Here is an 18,080-nt window from a genome sequence, read left to right on the forward strand (position 1 = left end):
AGGGTGGGCTCCACGCAAACAGCCACGTTTCTTATGGGTGCTGGGAGCTTCCTGGAATGTTCGCTAGCGGTGGGTTGTGTGTGTGTTTGGGGTGGGGGAGATCTGCCTAACATACAGGTTCTTAATTAGAGCCATGAAAATAGTGTCATGTTTTTATGGTGAAAACTGTGGGCTAAGATTTGGCCTATGGGTTGTTTCCATTTCTGCTCTTAGGGCTTGGAAGTTTAAAATGAAAGATTTAAATCTAATTTTTCCATAGTTTATAGTTTTGGTTTTTCTTTTCCTAGCACCACTTCTGAACTATTTTCCCATCCTCTCTTATCCTTTTTGAAAAGCCATGTTTTATGAACTTCCTCATCTGTAAAATGGGGAAAGGTATGGAACCCACATTGAGTAGAACTGTTATATTAAAAGAAATCCTGACTCAATAATGGTTAGCTCTTATTTCTTTTATTACTACTTCAAAAATGATATAATTTAGTATTAACATGTGAATACCTCCTGAAATAGATGTAACTTTCCTCAAAATAATATGGACATTTTTTGAAAAGAAGGGTTTATAAAGAGCCAAATGAACCACTTTCCATTCCTTTTTACTATTTCTGTTTTTAGTTTTGTTGGTCTCTACATTATTCATGATGTTCTGTTAGTGATGGTGACAGACTGGGCCTCCTTAAACCATTTGCCATTTTCTAGTCTCCTACTCCTTACAAATGACTTCATCGCAATTTTGTATTCCTCTTTTGGTTACAGAATAACTTTAGAAATGTTTATTTCTGGTTATATCTCACTGTAGACAGTATCACTTAGGTTATTTCAGACAGAAGGGAGAATTACCTATTAGTGAATTTAGGTTTTACTGAAATAAACTTTGCCACTTTCACGTTTTACATTTTTTAAAAATGTATTTAACCATAACCTATCAAATGCAAAAGACCGGCTTTTCCTGAATGACATTATGTTGAAGAAGTGTCCTTTTTAAATCAAGGATTGTGACCAATGAGTGGGTGGTGAAATCAGTTCTCCAGTTGGGACTAGGGTTAAAAATAAATGAAATAGAATAGAAGAGATCAGAGTGCATTGCATTTAGTAAGCACTAGTGTGTAATTAAACAGGTGTGTGCTGGGTGGAGCAGGAAAATGTCTTTCTCTGGTTTGTGCTTTAAAAAAACAACCTGTGTTCAAAAGCCAGGTGGCAAAGGCTTTTGGCTACAGGATAAACGCATTGCTACTATTTAGAAGCTAACAACAAAGACATGCTTTTCCTTGGAGGCTCTGTATTTCAAATGTTCCTGATTATGAATCACTTCTGCTTTCAGTCCCACAAACTAGGGCCTGAGGGAAAAGGTGTGTGCATGTGCGTGTGTAGCATTTGCCTTGTGTGCAAATATCAGTCTAGTACAGGGTTTCTCAGCCTCCGCACCGCTGACATTTTGGGCAGATAATTCTTTGTCGTGGGGGACTGACTGTGCATGGTAGGATGTTAGCACCACCCCAGCCTCGACCCAATAGATGCCAGTAGCTCCCCCTTCTCCCTGAGTTGTGACAATCAAAATGGCCAGATGTCCCCTAGGGGGAGGGAGATGGCCCCTGGGTGCGAACCAGGGGTTAGAAACGATGACCTTGTTGGGCTCTTTGCCTCCCCGGCCCCAAGTCCAGCGCTCACCCAGGTTCAAAGGCGGGCAGGTCCACACCAGGCCCTGCCTAGGAGGCTGATCTGGTGCCATCTACAGCCACCCCTCGGTACAGAACCAAGATTAGATTCACAAGCTGGATGTTAAGACACCTGGTTTCATGGCCCTCCCCAGCTGGGGCCTCCGGGAATAACTCTGGACAAGTCCCTTATCTGGGGATGTAACACCTGCCCTAGCCACATCAAAAGTGAGCTGTGTGGAGGAGGGAAGCTCTGATAGATGAGGAAGTGCTCTGGAGAGTTAAAAGCCCTCTGCAGAGGTGAATGATGATGATGATGATCACTGAGATTTGAGGCACAAATCAGGTGTTGCATCTGCTCCCTGCCTTGAGCTCCTTTCTCCTTGGGCATAAAAGGAAGAGTGAGTGTGTATGTGTGTGTGTTGGGGGTAGTTAGCAATTTAGCAGGCTAGAAGGGAAGACCCACCCTTTCATTTAATTTTTCCCTGGGACTGTGTATAAACCCCAAACTAAAACTATGGCAGTTAGGTCCAACCACGTATGTCTGGAATGTGTTCCCTGCTCAGAGCCACCGTGCCTGTCTGAGATGCTCCAGGCAGCCTGTCCAGCCTGGAGGCAGGGGGATGGGTGCAATGATTTGGCAGTTCGTGTTTCCCTAATGATTAATGATGTTGAGCACCTTTGCAGGTGCTTATTAGCCATTCATATGTCTTCTCTGGTAAAATGTCTATTCATATCTTTTGCCTGTTTTTTAAATTGAGTTTTCTAATTGAGTTGTAACATTTCTTTATATATTATATAGCCCTTTATCAGAGATATGATTTGCAAATATTTTCTTGCAGTTTGTGGCTTGTCTTTTCGTTTTCTTTATGGTGTCATTTGTTGAAATCTGGGCTTTTGAATATTTTAACATGTTAACTCTGGAAGTCAGATTCTCCCCCTTCCCCAGGGTTTGCTGCCTTTTTTGTTATTATTTTTGATTTTCTTTCTTTCTTTCTTCTTTAATCACTAACGGATATATTAGTCTATTAGTTTAGTGATTTTTCCAAACTTTTTTTTCAAAGGCTGTGTTCCTGGATGTGTGTGTTCACTGAACTCTCCGTTTCTTTAGCTTGTATTCAGCTAGTGTCATAACAGATTTCCTTGAATGCCAGGGCCTAAAACAAAAACAGAAAACACCTTTCCCAGACCTTGCAGTCTCTGCTGAGGCTCTCCTTCAGTGCTCAGCCAGCCTGGCACTAAGCCTAAAGAACAGCCTGGGGGGAAAGCCCGGGGTCTTCTCAGGTCTTTTCTGACTATAAGCAGAATCTCAAAATGCTCCATTTTCCCCAAGAAATTCTCCCCAGCCTTTTCTCCTGGGCCCCAGTGCTCAATCAGGTGGCTGGGGTTTGACTGTTCTCTTACAGTGTTTAACCTGCCACTTCTCTGCTTAGAGTCAGTTCCTTGGATCAGTCCTTCAGGCATCACTGGACAGGTTGGTACAGACATACGTACACCCCAATCTGCTTATAAGGTGTGCTCTGCTCCCTCCAGAACCAGGGACAGGGACCCCACTGACAGTGAAAGCTGCAGCCACACCAAACAAAAGAGGGGTCAGGGAAGGGCTAGTAAAATCACCATGTGGCTTTGCTGTGATTCTTGAGTTGCCTTTTTCTTTTCTTTATTTTTTAACACAGTTTTATTGAGGTATATTCACATAGCCTACCATCATTCAGTGTACAATCAGTTGTTCACAGTACCATCATATAGTTGTACGTCCATGACCAGAATCAATTTTTGAACATTTTCCTTACTCCAAAAAAAAAAGGTGAAAGTAAAAGAGAACACCTAAAACATTTCATCCTCTCATCCCACCCTATTTTTCATTTAGTTTTTGTCCTCATTTTTCTACTCATCTGTCCATGGATAAATGCAGCGTGAGCCACAAGGTTTTCACAGTCGTGTAAGTTATATAGTTATACAATCATCTTCAAGAATCAAGGCCACTGGGTTGCAGTTTGACAGCTTCAGGTATTTCCCTCTAGCCATTCCAACACACTAAAAACTAAAAGGGACTATCTATATAGCTCATAAGAATTGCCTCCAGAGTGACCTCTTGACTTCATTTGGAATCTCTCAGCCACTGAAACTTTGTTTCGTTTTGCTTCCCCTTTTTGTCAGATTTTCTCAGTCCCAGGATGCCCTGGCCAGGCTCATCCCTGGAAGTCATAGCGTATCCCCAAGGCGCAGTGCCAGGGAGATTTACACCCCTGGGAGTCAGGTCCAATGTAGGGGGGAGTGCAGTGAGTTTAGCTGCCAAGCGGTCTTAGAGAGAGACAGAGTTGCCTTTTCTTGATTCAACATTTGATTGGTTGCTGTAAACCTTTGACTGCTTTCCAGAGTTCTAAGAAATTTGGTTCTGACAATTGCTGCTTGTTTTTCATTGTTTCTGTAGGGGGTATGGGATTTTGGAACTTCCTACTCTGCCATCTTGCTAGCATCCTCTCTCTTTAATAGTGTCTTCTGAAACTCAAAGTTTTGAAGTCCGATTTATCTTTTTTTTTCTTTTATTGCTTGTGATTTAGTGTTGCATCTAAGAACTCTCTATGTCTGTTTATTTAGATCTTGTTTAATTTCCTCAGCAGTGTTTTGTTATATTTAAGTATTTTATTCTTTTTGATGTTACTGGGAATAGAATTATTTTCTTAATTTCATTTTCAGATTGTTTGTTGTATACAGAAACACAACTGATTTTTGCATATCACGACCTTGTTAAACTCATTTATTAGATCTAGTGGATTTTTTGTGTAGTCTTTAGGATCTTCTGCATAGAGGATGAAGTCATCTGCAAATAAAGACAGTTTTACTCCTTCCTTTCCAGTCCGGATACCTTTAATTTCTCCCCCCCCCCCCCCTCATTGCACTTCCAGAAATTGAAGTGAAATGCTGAATAGAAATGGCAAGAGCAAATATCTTTGCTTTGCTTCTAATCCTAGGAGAAATCATTAAGTTTATGTTAGCTGTGGGTTTTTTGTAGATACATTTATCAGGCTGAAAAAGTTCTCTTCTATTCCTGATTTATTGAGAAGTGTTTCATGAGTGAATGTTGGATTCTGTCAAATGCTTTTTCTGCATCTTTTGAGATGATCATGCAGTTTTTGTCCTATATTCTGTAAATATATTGTATTACATTGTTTTTCAAAAGTTACACCAATCTTGCATTCCTGGGATAAACCTCACTTGTTGTGGTAGGTTGAGTTATATAGAACCTGGGAGTCCAGGAGAAAGGAAGGAGACAGGAGGCAGAAACAAACCAAGGAAACCCAGGGATTGCTGGCAGCCAGACACAGAACACGAGATTTTGGGAGAAAGCAAGCCTCACCGATATCTTGATTTTGGACTTCTAGCCTCAAAACTGTGAACCAATAAATTTCTATTTTTTAAGCCAACCCATTGTGTGATGTTTTTCACAGCAGCCTGGCAAACTAAGAGGCTGGTCACGGTGTAAAATCCTTTCTAAGGGTTGTTGAATTTGGTTTGCTAATATTTTCTATCTGTGTTCTTGAGGAATATTGGTCTATAGCAGAATTTGGCAAATTTTTTTTCTGTAAATATCCAAATAATAAACACTTTCAACTTTGCGGCGATACAGTGTCTTTCACAAATACTCAATTCTGCTTTTGTGGAGCGAAAGTACTCATAGACAATATGTAAACAAAAGGGCATGGCTGTGTTTCAAAAAAACTTTATTTACAAAAACAGGTGATAGGCCAGATTTGGCCTGTAATTTTCTTTTCATGTGATGTCTTTGTGTATCTTTGGTATCAGTGTAATACTGGCCCCATAGAATGAGTTGGGAAGTGTTCTCTCTTCCGCTATTTTCTGAAAGTGTTTGTGAAGGATTGGTGTTAGTTCTTCTTTAAGTATTTGATAGAATTCTCCATCAATGCCATCTAGGCCTGGGCTTTCCTTTGAAGGAAGATTTTGAATTTCTACTTCAATTTCTTTACTTGTTATAGGTTTATTGAAATCTGTCTTCTTGAATCATCTTAATAATTTGTCTTTCTAGGAATTTATCCATTTCATCTAAGTCATCTAATTTTTTGGCATAAAGTTGTTCATAATATTCCTTTATGATTTTTTAGTTTGTGTAGGGTTGGTAGTGATGCCTCCTATTTTTTTTCTGATTTTGGTCATTTATATCTTCTCTCTTATATTCCTGGACAGCCTAGCTCAAGATTTGTCAACTTTGTTGATCTTCTCAGAGAACCAATTTTTGGTCTCAATTATTGTTTCTATTGCTTTTCTGTTTTCTATATCACTGATTTCCATTCTAATATATATTATTTCCTTCCTCGTTCTTGGTTTGGGTTTAATTTGCTCTTATTTTTCTTTTCTTTCTTTCTTTTTTTTTTTTTTGTAGAAACTCATGTTATTTATTTCAGATCTTCTTTTCTGATATAGACATTTTCCCCCCATGGCCAATATATTTTTTTTTTCTTTTTTAAAATTTTTTATTAGAGAAGTTGTAGGTTTACAGAACAATCATGCAAAAAATACAGGATTCCCATACACCAACCCACCAACAGCACTTGCATTAGTGTCAGAAATTTGTTAAAACTGATAATAACACTTCCTTTTGCAATTCTATTTTTTTTAACAGTAATTACATTTGTTACAATCGATTAAAGATTATTAAAGTAGAACTTTTACTATTGTCCATAGTTTATGTAGGGGTATTTTTCCCCATATTCCCGACCTATTTTTTTTTTTTTTTTTAATGCATGTTTTTACTTTATTACTCATCTACCCATATACTGGATAAAGGGGGTGTCAGTCACAAGGTTCCTACAATCACATGGTCACATGATAAAAGTTATATAGTTATACAATCATTATCAAAGATCACGTCTACTGGATTACAGTTCAACAATTTCAGGTGTTTCCTTCTGGCTATTCTGATATACTAGAAACTAAAAAGAAATATCTGTATAATGAGTCTATAGTCATAATCATTTGTCAAATCCTAATCTCTCAGTTACACCTCTTCCCTCTCATTTGATCATTCTCTCAATATTCAGGAATATCTGAGCAATGGCCATTTTAGGTTCTTCATGCTGGAAAGGGGTATGATATAGACATTTAAAGCCATACATTTCCTTCTAAGTACTACTTAGCTGCATCCCATACATTTTGATATGTTGTGTTTGTTTTCATTCATTTCAAAATATTTTAAATTTCTCTTTTGATTTCTTCTTGGACTTATGGGTTATTTAGAAGTCTGTTTAATTTCCAAATATTTGAGATTTTCCCAGGTTTCTGTTATGGATCCCTAATCTAATTTTGTTGTGGTTAGACGGCATACTTTGTATGATTTAAATCTTTTTAAATTTATTGAGACTTTTTGTGGTTCACACTTGGTCTATCCTCGAGAATGTTCCTATGTATGCTTGAAAAGAATGTGGAATGTTATATAAATGTCAGTGAGGTCAATGTTGGTTGATGGTGTTTTACAAGTCTTCTGTATCCTTACTGATTTTCTGTCTAGTTGTTCTATCAGCTATTGACAGTGGGGTATTAAAATCTTTAGCTATTTTTGTTGCACTGTCTATTTATGTTTCATTCTGTCATTTTCTGCTTTATGTATTTTGGATTTTTGTTGTTAGTGCCTATTCATTTTAATTGTTATCTCTTTCTGATGTCTTGACTTTTCTATCAGTATGAAATGTTCCTCTTAGCTCTAGTAATATTTCTTGTCTTAAAGTCTGTTTTGTCTGTTATCGGTATATCCACTCCAGCTCTCTTATGGTTACTATTTGTCTGGATTCCAATTTTTTACTTTCAACCTATTTGTATCTTTGAATCTAAAGTCTGTTTCTTGTATACAGTACATGGTTGGGTCTTGCTTTTTTATCTAGTCTGACAATCTCTGCTTTTGATTTAAGTTTTTATTCCATTTACATTTAATTATTGTGCTGGTTTGAATCTATTATGTCCCCCAGAAAAGCCATGTTGTTTAATGCAATCTTGTGGGGACAGACTTATTAATTGTTTGATTAGGGTAGAATCTTTTGATTAGGTTGTTTCCATGTAGATTTGACCCACCCAACCGTAGGTGAGACCTTTTGACTAGATCATTTCCATGGAGGTGTGACCCTGCCTATTCAGGGTGGTCTTAATTAGATCCCTGGAGTCTTTTAAGAGAAGCTGAGAGAGACATTTTGGAGAGAAGCTAAGATACGTAATCCAGAGTTTGCCCCTGGAAGAAGCTAAGAGCCCACACAGACCCAGATATTTGGAGACATTGGGAGATGTAAACAGAATGACATTTGGAGATGCTAAGCTAAGAGATGAAGCCCAGAGACATTTTGGAGAAAGCCGTTTTGAAACACAACCCAGGAGCAAAGGACTAGCAGACGCCAGCCATGAGCCTTCCCAGCTGACAAAGGTTTTCTGGATGCCACTGGCCTTTCTTCAGTTAAGGTATCCTCATGTTGATGCCTTAGTTTGGACACTTTTATGGCCTTAGAACTACAAATTTGTAACCTAATAAATCCCCTTTATAAAAGCCAATCAATTTCTGGTATTTTGCACAATAGCAGCTTTAGCAAACTGGATCATTTATGTATAATTATTGATACGATTGGATTTACATTTATCATTTCTCTATTGTCTTCTCTATGTCTCATGCCTTTTTTTGTTCTTCTTCTTTGTTTACTGCCTTTTATTGTGTTAAGTAAATATTTTTAGTGGACTATTTTGATTCCTCTGTTGATTTTTTAAGTATTTTTTGAGTTATTTCTTAGAGGTTGCTCTAGGGATTATAATGTACACCTTAACTTATCACAATGTAACTTAGAATAATACTAAACTAACTTCAGTAAATTATAGAAACTTTGTTCCAAAATGTCTCCTTTACCTTCTCTTTTGTGTTGTTATCGTCATCTATATTACATCTATATATGTTATAAACCAATACGGCATTAGCATTATAATTATTAATTTATGTAATCTTATATCTTTTAAAGTAGTCAAGGGAAGAAACGAGGAAAGTATGCTGTTATTTTCTTTTCAATAAGTCTTTGTTATCATACCTTCCTTTAATTCTTTAAACATGGTTTCCTTTAGTTCTTTGAACATATTTATAATGGTTTCTTTGAAGCCTTTTCCTGCTAAATTCAACATCGGGGGATACCCAGAGACTGTTTCTATTGACTGCTTTTTTCCCTATCTTTACATTTTTTTTTTTGTTTCTCTGCCTGTCTCATATATGTTTGTTAACTATTGGACATTTTAAATAAAATTTGCAGCAACTCTGATTCTGTTTTTTTCCCTCTTAATAACTGCTTTGTTTTGCTTGTGTGTTTGTTAAGTAACTTGCCTGGACTAAATCTGTGAAGTTAGTCTCTCACACAATGTGCAGCTGCTGCTGTCTCTGCCCATTTTTTTCTTAAAATTATTTATATATTTAAGCTTGGCTTCCTAGGGGTCACCCCTGTGTGTGCATAGCTAAATGTTTACCACAAAATTGTCAGAGGTTGTGCTCAAACACTTTGAGCCAGTAAGGCTTCCATCTCTGTTAGGAAAAATAGTGCTCAGGTCACTTTCAAGCCTGCCTGGCTTTTAATTTCCACCAGACCCCTTGCATCTCCTCTGCAACTGTGTACAGGTACAGGCTCCAATGGCCAGGATGTGTAGGTGGCTTGGATCTGCTCACTCTCTACTATGTATGTGCACAGCCTCTAGTCAACACAGGATATGCAGAGAGCTTATCAAGCACCCTATAGCTGTCTCACTTCCCAGAACTCTAGGCTGCCAATCCATTTTTACCCCAAATAGGACTGCAACCTTGGGCTAGTGGAGCTGCTGGCCCTCCCTGTTCACTTGCCCCCAAGACTGCCACTTCACCTGACAATGCTCCAAATCAGATGAGCCCCATCAGGCAGTGACAGTGAAGCTATTGGTTTTCATGGCTTGCCAGCCCTGGTTGAACCATCACGCTGGTAGAACTGGAGGAGGGGGAGTAGGAGCAGCCACAGGTAAGTATGCCACAAACTCGAAGTTCAGTTGTTTTCATGAATAAATGCTCTCATTTTGTTGTGTGCCTTTGGTCAGTTTCCAGAGTGCTGAGATAGAACTAGACAGTTTTCTCCAGCTTTATATTTGCTTTTTAAGGAGAGGATCTGTTGACTTCCTTGCTCCATCTGTTGCTCGTGAATCTCCACAGGTGTGGTTTCACATTTATCTGTACATTAGGCTATGAGCTCCATGAGAGGAGGAATGAAGTTTCCTTTATTGACTATTGCACCCCAACACTTAGGGTAGTGCCTGCCCCTATGACGAATCACATTTTAAGGATGGGGATGGGAATTAAGTGCTAAAGTCAGCACGAAATTAAAAAAATCGGTATAATCAAAATGACCTCATTTAAACACTCAAGCGAGATGCCTTCCATTGCATGCTAACCCATGGTCGTTGGGTGGCACCCCCAGCACCTATTTGACTTGAAATAAAGGAACTATGATGTGACTCCACTTGACTAAGCGGGAGACGGAAGAGGATGTGCAGTGATCTCTGCAGGCGGTGGAGACGGAGGTCCAGAGTGACAGGAAGCCGAGGCTGGAGAGTGGGGTCCTGGGGCTGGGACGGGATCGGAATGGGGATACTGACTCTTAATGAGCTAAAGGAGGGCGGGCTACACCCTATTCCATATCTCCCTCTCACCCCCACCCCTTCAAACCCCTGATCACACACTTGATTACTCACCTGCTCTGAAGCGTCCAGGTCTCTCTGCCCACGGTTAATTCGGCGGTGCCTGCGTTGCTAGGTTACCGGCCAATCTCAGGAGGCTGGACTCGGCACCTGACTGACTTTCCTTTTCAACCTTCAATTTCTTCTTTCGCTCAGTTCGTCCCGCCTCTTGACGTCCGACCATTCAGGAGCGCCGTCTCTCTGCCTCTGCACCAATTGAAAGAGCCGGGACTCCCTGTGGGTTGGGCCAATGAGGAAGGCGGGGAGGGAGAGAAGAGGAAAAGGGCGGGGCTTCTTCGTCCCTCCCCTGCCCGAGGAGGCGGGCAGAAGTGCGGCCCCCGCCGCGGGAGAACACGGGGGAAGGATGTGAAGTTTGGCCAATCAGAGTTCAGCATGGCATCCCAGCTAGCCAATAGACGGTGGCGAAGGGGCAATGGGGCGGGGCCGGCGGGGTTAAGAGGCCAGTAGGCGGCATATGGGTGAGCTGGCGCAGCTGCTGTGGCGGCTTCGTCTTGAAGTGGCGGCTCGTAGCGCGGCGGGTACGGCGGCAGCAACAACTTCGGGTCTGGGCTTTGGCGGCGGTGCCGACGGGCTGGGCTGCGCGGTGCAGACCCCCTCACGCGGTGCGGGTGGCTGGGGCGGCGCGTGTAAGAACCCGGGGGGCGCGAGGGCTCGGCCTGAGGGCGAGGGCAGGGGTGAGGAGCCCGGGGGCGCGAAGCAAGGGGCTGCAGCCGGGCGTCGGGAGGTGGGAGGCCGCCAGAGCGTGACCTGGGGAAAGGCATGGCCGCGCCTCGCTCCCTCCAGCCCAGGCCGGGGCTTTGCACCCTCTCTCCTCGCCCCCGGCTCCTGGGGCCACCCCCTCGCGGGGGTCCAGACCACCGCCGGGAGCACGTGGAGCTGGTGCCGGCCCCTCCTGCCGCCCCCCTCGCCTGCTCATCCCTTCGTGCCCTCAGGATGCCCGGCACGGGGCTTGTGCCCGGGTCCGGCTACCCCAGCTGGCGGCGGGATACCTGCTGACCCCCTTTTCCTGGGGACCTTTCCCCAGACGTGACCCTATCCTCCTGGGTCCTGTGTATAGGAGTAAGCAAAGCCCGTGAAAGGGGCACTGGGCTGGCACTCAGGAGCCCTGGGTGCTATCCCTGCCCCTGCATCGTGTGACCTTGGGCAAGTTCCTTCCCTTCCCTGGGCCTCATTTTCCCCTTCCTGCAAAATGAGGGGTTTGAGTCCAAATTGGGGAACTGGTTCTGGGAGGAGGGTGGTGGTTAACCATTACCACAGGATAATAAGGGAGTAGGTCCCCGAACTCAGGCTGGGTTGAAGTTTGGGCTCTTACTGATGGGAGGCAGGTTTAGTAAACCGCTCTACACCTCAGTTTCCTTCTCTGTAAAGTTAGCATGTTAGCTATGGCAGCAGTGCTGTTGACATTTTGGGCTAGATAATTCTTTGCTTTGGGAGCTCTGTTTGGAGCTTATCTCTACCCACTAGATGCCAGTATCCCCCCTCCCCTCAAGTTGTGACTATCAGAAATATCCAGATACTGTCATATGTCCTCTGGGTGGGGGTTTGCCCTTAGTTGACAATCACGGAGCTAAAGGCAATGCAAACAAGCAATCATATATAAAACAGTAAACAGAAGAAAATACTAGCAGTTATAATGATAAAATCAGGAAACCTGTTCTTGATTAGCTGAGAGGGCTAATAGAGCCCCCTGCCTTCCAAATAAATACAGGAGAGAATGGCAAAACGTTGGTAATTTGTTGAAGCTGGGGGATGGATGCAAGGAAGTTCCTTTATATGTGTTTGAAAATGTCTGTGGTAAAAAACAGAAAAGAAAAAAAGCACATACGTTGTAAGACAGCCTACTGGTGGCCTCTCTTTTGGGATTTCCTCTTCTGCCCCCCCAGTACTGAGATCTAAAGGGTAAATAAATCCCCAAATCTCGGGGAAATTTTAAATCTTCTCACAGGAAGTGTGCTGGACAGAGTTACAGCTTCACAGCAAGTTGAATGGTGTTTACTTTTGCTGCCTTGTTTTAAGCTGTCCTCTTCCCGAATTGATGCAGAGGGATCTGCCTGGAATTACTTTGATGATTCCTGAAAGAATTCAGCTGCCCAGCTGTCATTCAGTGGGACAGTTCCGAGGCAAAGTTGATTGAGCCCAAATGGGAACAGCTTGAGGAAGGAACCTGCCAGCTGTTTTCAAGTTCAAAGGTCTGCAGTCGGATCTGCTGAGTCTTTGCTTTCCTTTTGGTTCTCCTAAGAGGAAATGGAAACGCAGATAAATAGGAACTCCGACAGTCTAGTTCTGAAGCTTTTAAGTTAGAAGTTAGGTTCAAGCACTTTTGCTGTGTGACTGTGGAAGTTTTGTTGTTGTTGTTGTTGTTTGGTTTTTGTTTTTTTTTTCTCCAAATATTCTTGTCCTCCTCAAACATCTAAAGCTAGGAGAGGGGCAAATGGAGATCACCTGGCATGCTTTGCATTTCACTGAAGCTGAGGGCTGCTTGCATACCCGGCTGCTACCTAGAGAAATGGGAGTAGAGAGCTAAAGGCGCAGCTGTGAAATTAGACTGGGTAGTTCGAAGCTCGGCTTTCTTGCTGTGGGTTCTTGGGCAAGTTACGTAACCTCTCTGTGCCTAAAGTTTCCCCCTCTGTAAAAGGTGGATAATAATTCTACCTATCTCACTGGGCTATTAGGAAGATTCAATCAGCTTTTACTTATGAATGGCCAGAAAAGTGCCTGATACATAGTAAGCACTCAAAGAGTAGTTAATGGTTGTATATTATTTTTTGAGTCTTTAAGAACTTTTTAAAATTCATACAGCAAAAGGGGTAAGGAAGGAATGGAACATATTAACTATAATCTCACTTTTCAGACCTAATTACTCTTAACTTTTCACTGTGTGTTCTTGCATGTTGTAATATTTTAATGGTGGTGTGCTGTACTACTGTTTGATTGAGGCAGAAATCACGTACCATAAAATTCACTTCTTTAAAGGGTACAATTCAGTGGTTTTTTTAGTATTGTCACAAGGTTGTGCGACCATGATCACTAATTCCAGAACATAATCCGTAATGGTTGGATTTTAATAATTCTTTGCCTTTTTTTTTTTTTTCCCCAAATCCCCCAGATCCTAGAAGATGCTTCTAATGGAGGAGTTTCTGAGAAGCACCTCTGGGGCTGTGGCTTTGAAAGAGAGATCAAACCAGAGACTATTTAAAGCCCTGGACATCACATTCTGAGGTCTGCGGGAGAGAACACCATGGCTGTGAGTTTAGATGACGACGTGCCCCTTATCCTGACCTTGGATGAGGGTGCCGGTGCCCCTCCGGCTCCCTCCAACGGACTAGGCCAAGGGGAGCTGCCTAGCGAAAGTAAGACAGTGGGGTGGGCTGGGGGGAGCGTGACTTCTCTGTTGCAGGGTGTGAGGGACGATGTGGGTTTTGTTGTCTGGTAGGAAAGGTGTGTACCCTATTGCCTGAACCGTTTGACCCCCAAATTCTAACACAGAAATGAGTCCTGGGAGACCTGGGGGTTTCTAATCTCATCCGTAGGCTTCATGATGCTTTTGGGGCTAGCTTGGCCTCCAGGAGCCCTTGCTTTCCTCTGCTACTTGCCTCTCTGTGCTGGGGTTACCTTGGCCTTGTCCGTGGATGCTTGGCTGGGACCTCATCTAACCTGCTCCTTGGCTAGCTGCCCCATTCCCTGTAAAAAAAGAAACAGATTTTGGCACTAGCCTCCATCTGTCCCAATCTGAAACCATTGGCAGGAAAGTGGAGTTGACTGTTTCTCTCCACTTGAGCTCAGTTGCTGCATTTTCTGGGACAGAGAGAGGGGGGCAAGCATTTGTTGTGTATTCTCTTGACGTGGTCAAGTCAGTCATTGATTTGAAGGTTTTGGGTTTTGCTTTGTCTTCCTGTAAACCAAAGCCTAGCACAGGGTGAACCCAAGAGAGGTGTGAGCTTTAAATTTTTTAGATTTTAAGTATGTTTCTGGCAGAATGAGAGGCCTTGAAAACCTTTCTGGTCCTTGTCCCAAAGCCAGTTTCTTCATTTCCTCAGGCCTTGGGCTCAGGAGACACTTAAATTTCCTTTTAGGGAGGGTCCTAAGATCTTGGAAAGAATGCTCTGGGGTCCCCTTAGCAAATGGATGGTCTCCCCATGTTCCAGTCCTCCTCAGGGCAGTGAGGTACTGCTCTTCTCCAGTTCACCAGGGAAGACACTTGGGTCTGAGAAGAACAAGTGTGGCTCCCTATCTCCTTGGTCCAGAGAGAACACAGGTTGCAGGGAGCTCGGCAGCTTCCCGGTAGAAGTTATGAAGGAGCCATATCCCTTGGAGATGGGACTGAAGTAAGGGGCCTGGCTCCCTGTACACTGGCCTCTCCTTGCTTCTGCATGTTCACCCCCATCTAGGCTGGCAGAGCTGGGTGGCTCTGGTGGAGCATAGTCCAGGAGGGTTAGAATATAAGTCAGGTGTCTTCTTAAGAGCCACTCAGGGCTGGGAAAGCAGTGGCTCCGATTCGCTAACTTTTCTTATATTGCCTGCAACTGTTAAGCTAAGTATCAGGCTCTATCTTCTTTGTTATGGAAATACTCTTTGCCAAGTAGGCAGTGTTATCCCTGTTCTATAGAGGAGAGAACTATGGGTCAGAGAGGTTATGTAACTTGCCCAAGGTCACATCACAGCCAGCATAGCGGCTGGGCAGTGATTTGAACCCAGGAATGTGACTCCAAAGATCCTTCCCTTCTCCTCCCCTATGGCCCACTTTCCTCCTCCCCCTCCTCCCCCTCCTCCCCCTCCTCCCCTCCTCCCCTCCTCCCCCTCCTCCCCCTCCTCCCCCTCCTCCCCCTCCTCCCCCTCCTCCCCATTTTTCTTTTCTTTGTAAGCAGTTAATAAACATGCGTGCTGGCCCTTAGCATTTACATATATTAATTCATAACCTCAAAATAGAGTTAGTTATTATCTGTGTTTTACAGAGGAAGAAGCAGCCTCAGAGAGGTTAAGTAATTTGCCCATGGTCACACAGCTAGGAAGGAATAATGTCTCTCTGATCTTGTGCTGCTGTGTGAGGTGCTTTGGGGAAAAGGCTGTAAATAAATGTGATACAATCTTAGCATCATAGGAGAGAACATCCTCCCCCCCCACCCCATGAGGGAGGGAGGAGTTACAGACGGGCAGAAAGAGAAGGTGGTTGAGGTTCTAAGGTGCAGATCAAGCCTGGAAATAGCCAGGCTCAAGATTCTAAATTGGGAACACTGGTTGGCATCGTGAGGCTCACTTTTAAGTTCTTCCAGGGTATCAACGCTGATGGTGGGGTGTCCAGCTCTCCTGTGGGATAAAAGAGGGAAAAGCAACCCAGGCCTGGGTCAAGATGAGGTTTTGAACAGGTGATAGTGCTTGACAGGTGAAAAATAGGCCAAAAATAAACTAAAACTCACCTTGGATAGGCAAAGCCAGTGGCTTCTTTGTTTCTTTTAGGAAAAAATAAATGTACAACTGACAGGGTCCAGAGAAATTGTGCTTTCTTTCTGCACTGTGTGTTCATGCCTCTGACAGGGTCATTTGCTAAAACCTCTAAGGACTGGTGGGTGTGACCCCCTCCCCAGGCCTGGCTGGGGAAAGTGGCAGGGCTTCCCTGAGGACAGAGACTGCAGGGGTGGACTCTTCTTAGTTCAGGCCTTTGCTGGTCCATGTTTGGATTTTTGGCATTGACCTTCTATCCAAGGTGTCCCTCCCCTGCCTCCCATCCCTGCTGTCCGAGCAGGCCATCTAAAGCACAGATCGAGCCTGGTAGTTTTCCAGGCTTGGAGCATCTCAGGACCTTCCCATTCCTCACAGGATATAGGCCAAGCTCTTCAGCTGGTATATGAAGCCTTGTGTGTTCTAGTGCCTTCTTGCTTCATGGCTCCCATTTCCTACCTCATCCTGCAATACCAAACTTCTGTCATTCTACGACTCCCTCATGCCTTCTTAAACCTCTCAGCCTTGCTGTTGACTCTGCCTGGAAGGCCTCACCCAGGCTCTTGTTTGTTCTTGAGCTCCAATTCTGTCTTGAAAACCCTGCTGATAATACCATCTCTTCTTTGAAGCCTCCACTGAACCTCCCCTTGCTGACAGAATTAATTACTCACTGCCATTTTCTGCTTTGGTATCTTGATTAGGCCTCTGTTATTGCAGGGAGCTTACTGTGTGGTAATTCCTTGTTTAACCATCTGAATCACCACCTAGGCCCGGATTTCCATGAGGGCCCGAAGGATCTTATTCATCTTTGGATCACCCAGCTTGGTGCTTATAAGGTAGACTCAGTAAGTGGTGGTCGGAATAGACCTAGTTGGGATTCTGAGTCTCGTAGCTCATGAGAGCAGCAGTTCGAGGGCAGCCCCTCTGCCTCGACTCCTAACCAGTGGTTTGGGTCCCGTTTCTCTGAACGTGGTTGATTGTCCTGGACAATCACAGCTGCTGCCCATTGCCACCATTCTGTGGCTGGTACAAACCCTGGAGGCGTTAGGGAGTTGGCGCCTTTTAGCAGAGTTGGCAGCTTCGTGGGCGTGAGCCACTGAGAACTGAGTGAGCTTTCTAAGGGCATGAGCCTGGACCGAGCTTGGACCTCAGCCCGAGCCTGGCAGCAGCCCCGAAGCCTCGCTCTGGCCCTGTGCCTACAGACTCCTGCCCTTTGCTCAGGTGCAGGTACCCAGAAGTCTGGTTGGGCTGCCTATGACCTTTAACCCTCTGCTAGGCATCACCTATGCTAGGGCCTCATCCCTGCAGGAAACTAGGGTTTGAATATTTCTCCTTATGTGAGCAAGAGTGGATTTATTTAAGACTCCCACATCTTTGAGCTGTAAGAATGGCTGTTGAAAAGCTAATGAATGATTCACAGGCAGAACAGTGTCAGGTGGATAAAGGAGGCAGGTATAAGCAGAGGTATTGAAAGCTCAGAAATGAGGAATGGCCTTGAAAATAATCAGCGGGGCTGGTGTGTGACGGTGCAGTTTCGAGATGGACCGTGGTCCACAGTATGCATTAGGTAGTGGTCTAGACCATCTCATTTCAGGATTCAGGATGTGTCCATAGTGGGCAGGGCAAGGAGTTTTCCAGAGTAATTTTGGTCACACTCAGTTTTTGCCTTCTCATTGCCTTTAAATCCAACTGCTGCATAAGATGGGCCTCTAATATATGACCTTGCTGGGTGAGAGAAGATTGAGGCAGAAGGGGTGGCTGAGCAGGGTGTGTTCTCTCACAGGATCCTTTGGAGTTGGATTCTTTGTGGTTTCTAGGTGTCAAGCCATGCAGGGATACCAAGGAAGGTACCAGAGCAGAGGATCCCCCTCTCCACCTTTCCCTGAGGCTGGGCACACCATCAGGAGTTACCTAGGATCCACTGCAGTTCCTAGCGATATGGTGCGTCCCTGCCCCCTTGCAGGCCAGCACCTGGTGCCCTAGCTTCCTTTCCAGAGTCTTCATGCAGCCAGAGCTGGTTGGTTCCAAGCTCAGTCAGGGAGGGCAGTACTGTTGACATTAAGGCAGATGTGGCCAAGATGAGCTGGGAGAGGGGAGTGGGACCATTAGTGACAGAGTATCATCCCCAAGGTAGACTTGGTGTTGTAGAAATCCATGCCCGTGGCCCTTTCTCAGACTGAATGCCCCCAGAATACTTGCCAAAGAGTGAAGCCCAGGGAACTTGTCTAGCTTCCGTCATGG

At 43.9% G+C, this 18,080-nt stretch overlaps 2 protein-coding genes across 4 annotated transcripts in view; one reads left to right on the forward strand and one right to left on the reverse strand.

The window, feature by feature from the left end:
* IQCD (IQ motif containing D) overlaps positions 1–10,522 on the reverse strand; it is a 27,896-nt gene extending 17,374 nt beyond the window's left edge. Inside the window, exon 1 of the mRNA XM_037816612.1 lies at positions 10,398–10,522. The gene's annotated coding sequence lies outside the window, so the exon portion shown is untranslated. The remainder of the gene's footprint in view (positions 1–10,397) is intronic.
* A 323-nt stretch (positions 10,523–10,845) lies between these two features.
* Positions 10,846–18,080, forward strand: part of TPCN1 (two pore segment channel 1) — a 111,126-nt gene continuing 103,891 nt past the window's right edge. Inside the window, exons 1-2 of one of the 3 annotated variants that reach the window (XM_037817274.1) lie at positions 10,846–10,921; positions 13,510–13,753. In XM_037817274.1, the coding sequence (XP_037673202.1) occupies positions 13,642–13,753 (112 nt within the window). In that variant the 5' untranslated portion in view covers positions 10,846–10,921; positions 13,510–13,641. Of the gene's footprint in view, positions 10,922–10,992; positions 11,030–13,509; positions 13,754–18,080 lie in introns of those variants that run through there. The other 2 variants (XM_037817276.1, XM_037817273.1) reach the window with 2 other exon arrangements.

This window comes from Choloepus didactylus, chromosome 23 (assembly GCF_015220235.1).
Source record: "Choloepus didactylus isolate mChoDid1 chromosome 23, mChoDid1.pri, whole genome shotgun sequence".
Classification (NCBI taxonomy): domain Eukaryota; kingdom Metazoa; phylum Chordata; class Mammalia; order Pilosa; family Megalonychidae; genus Choloepus; species Choloepus didactylus.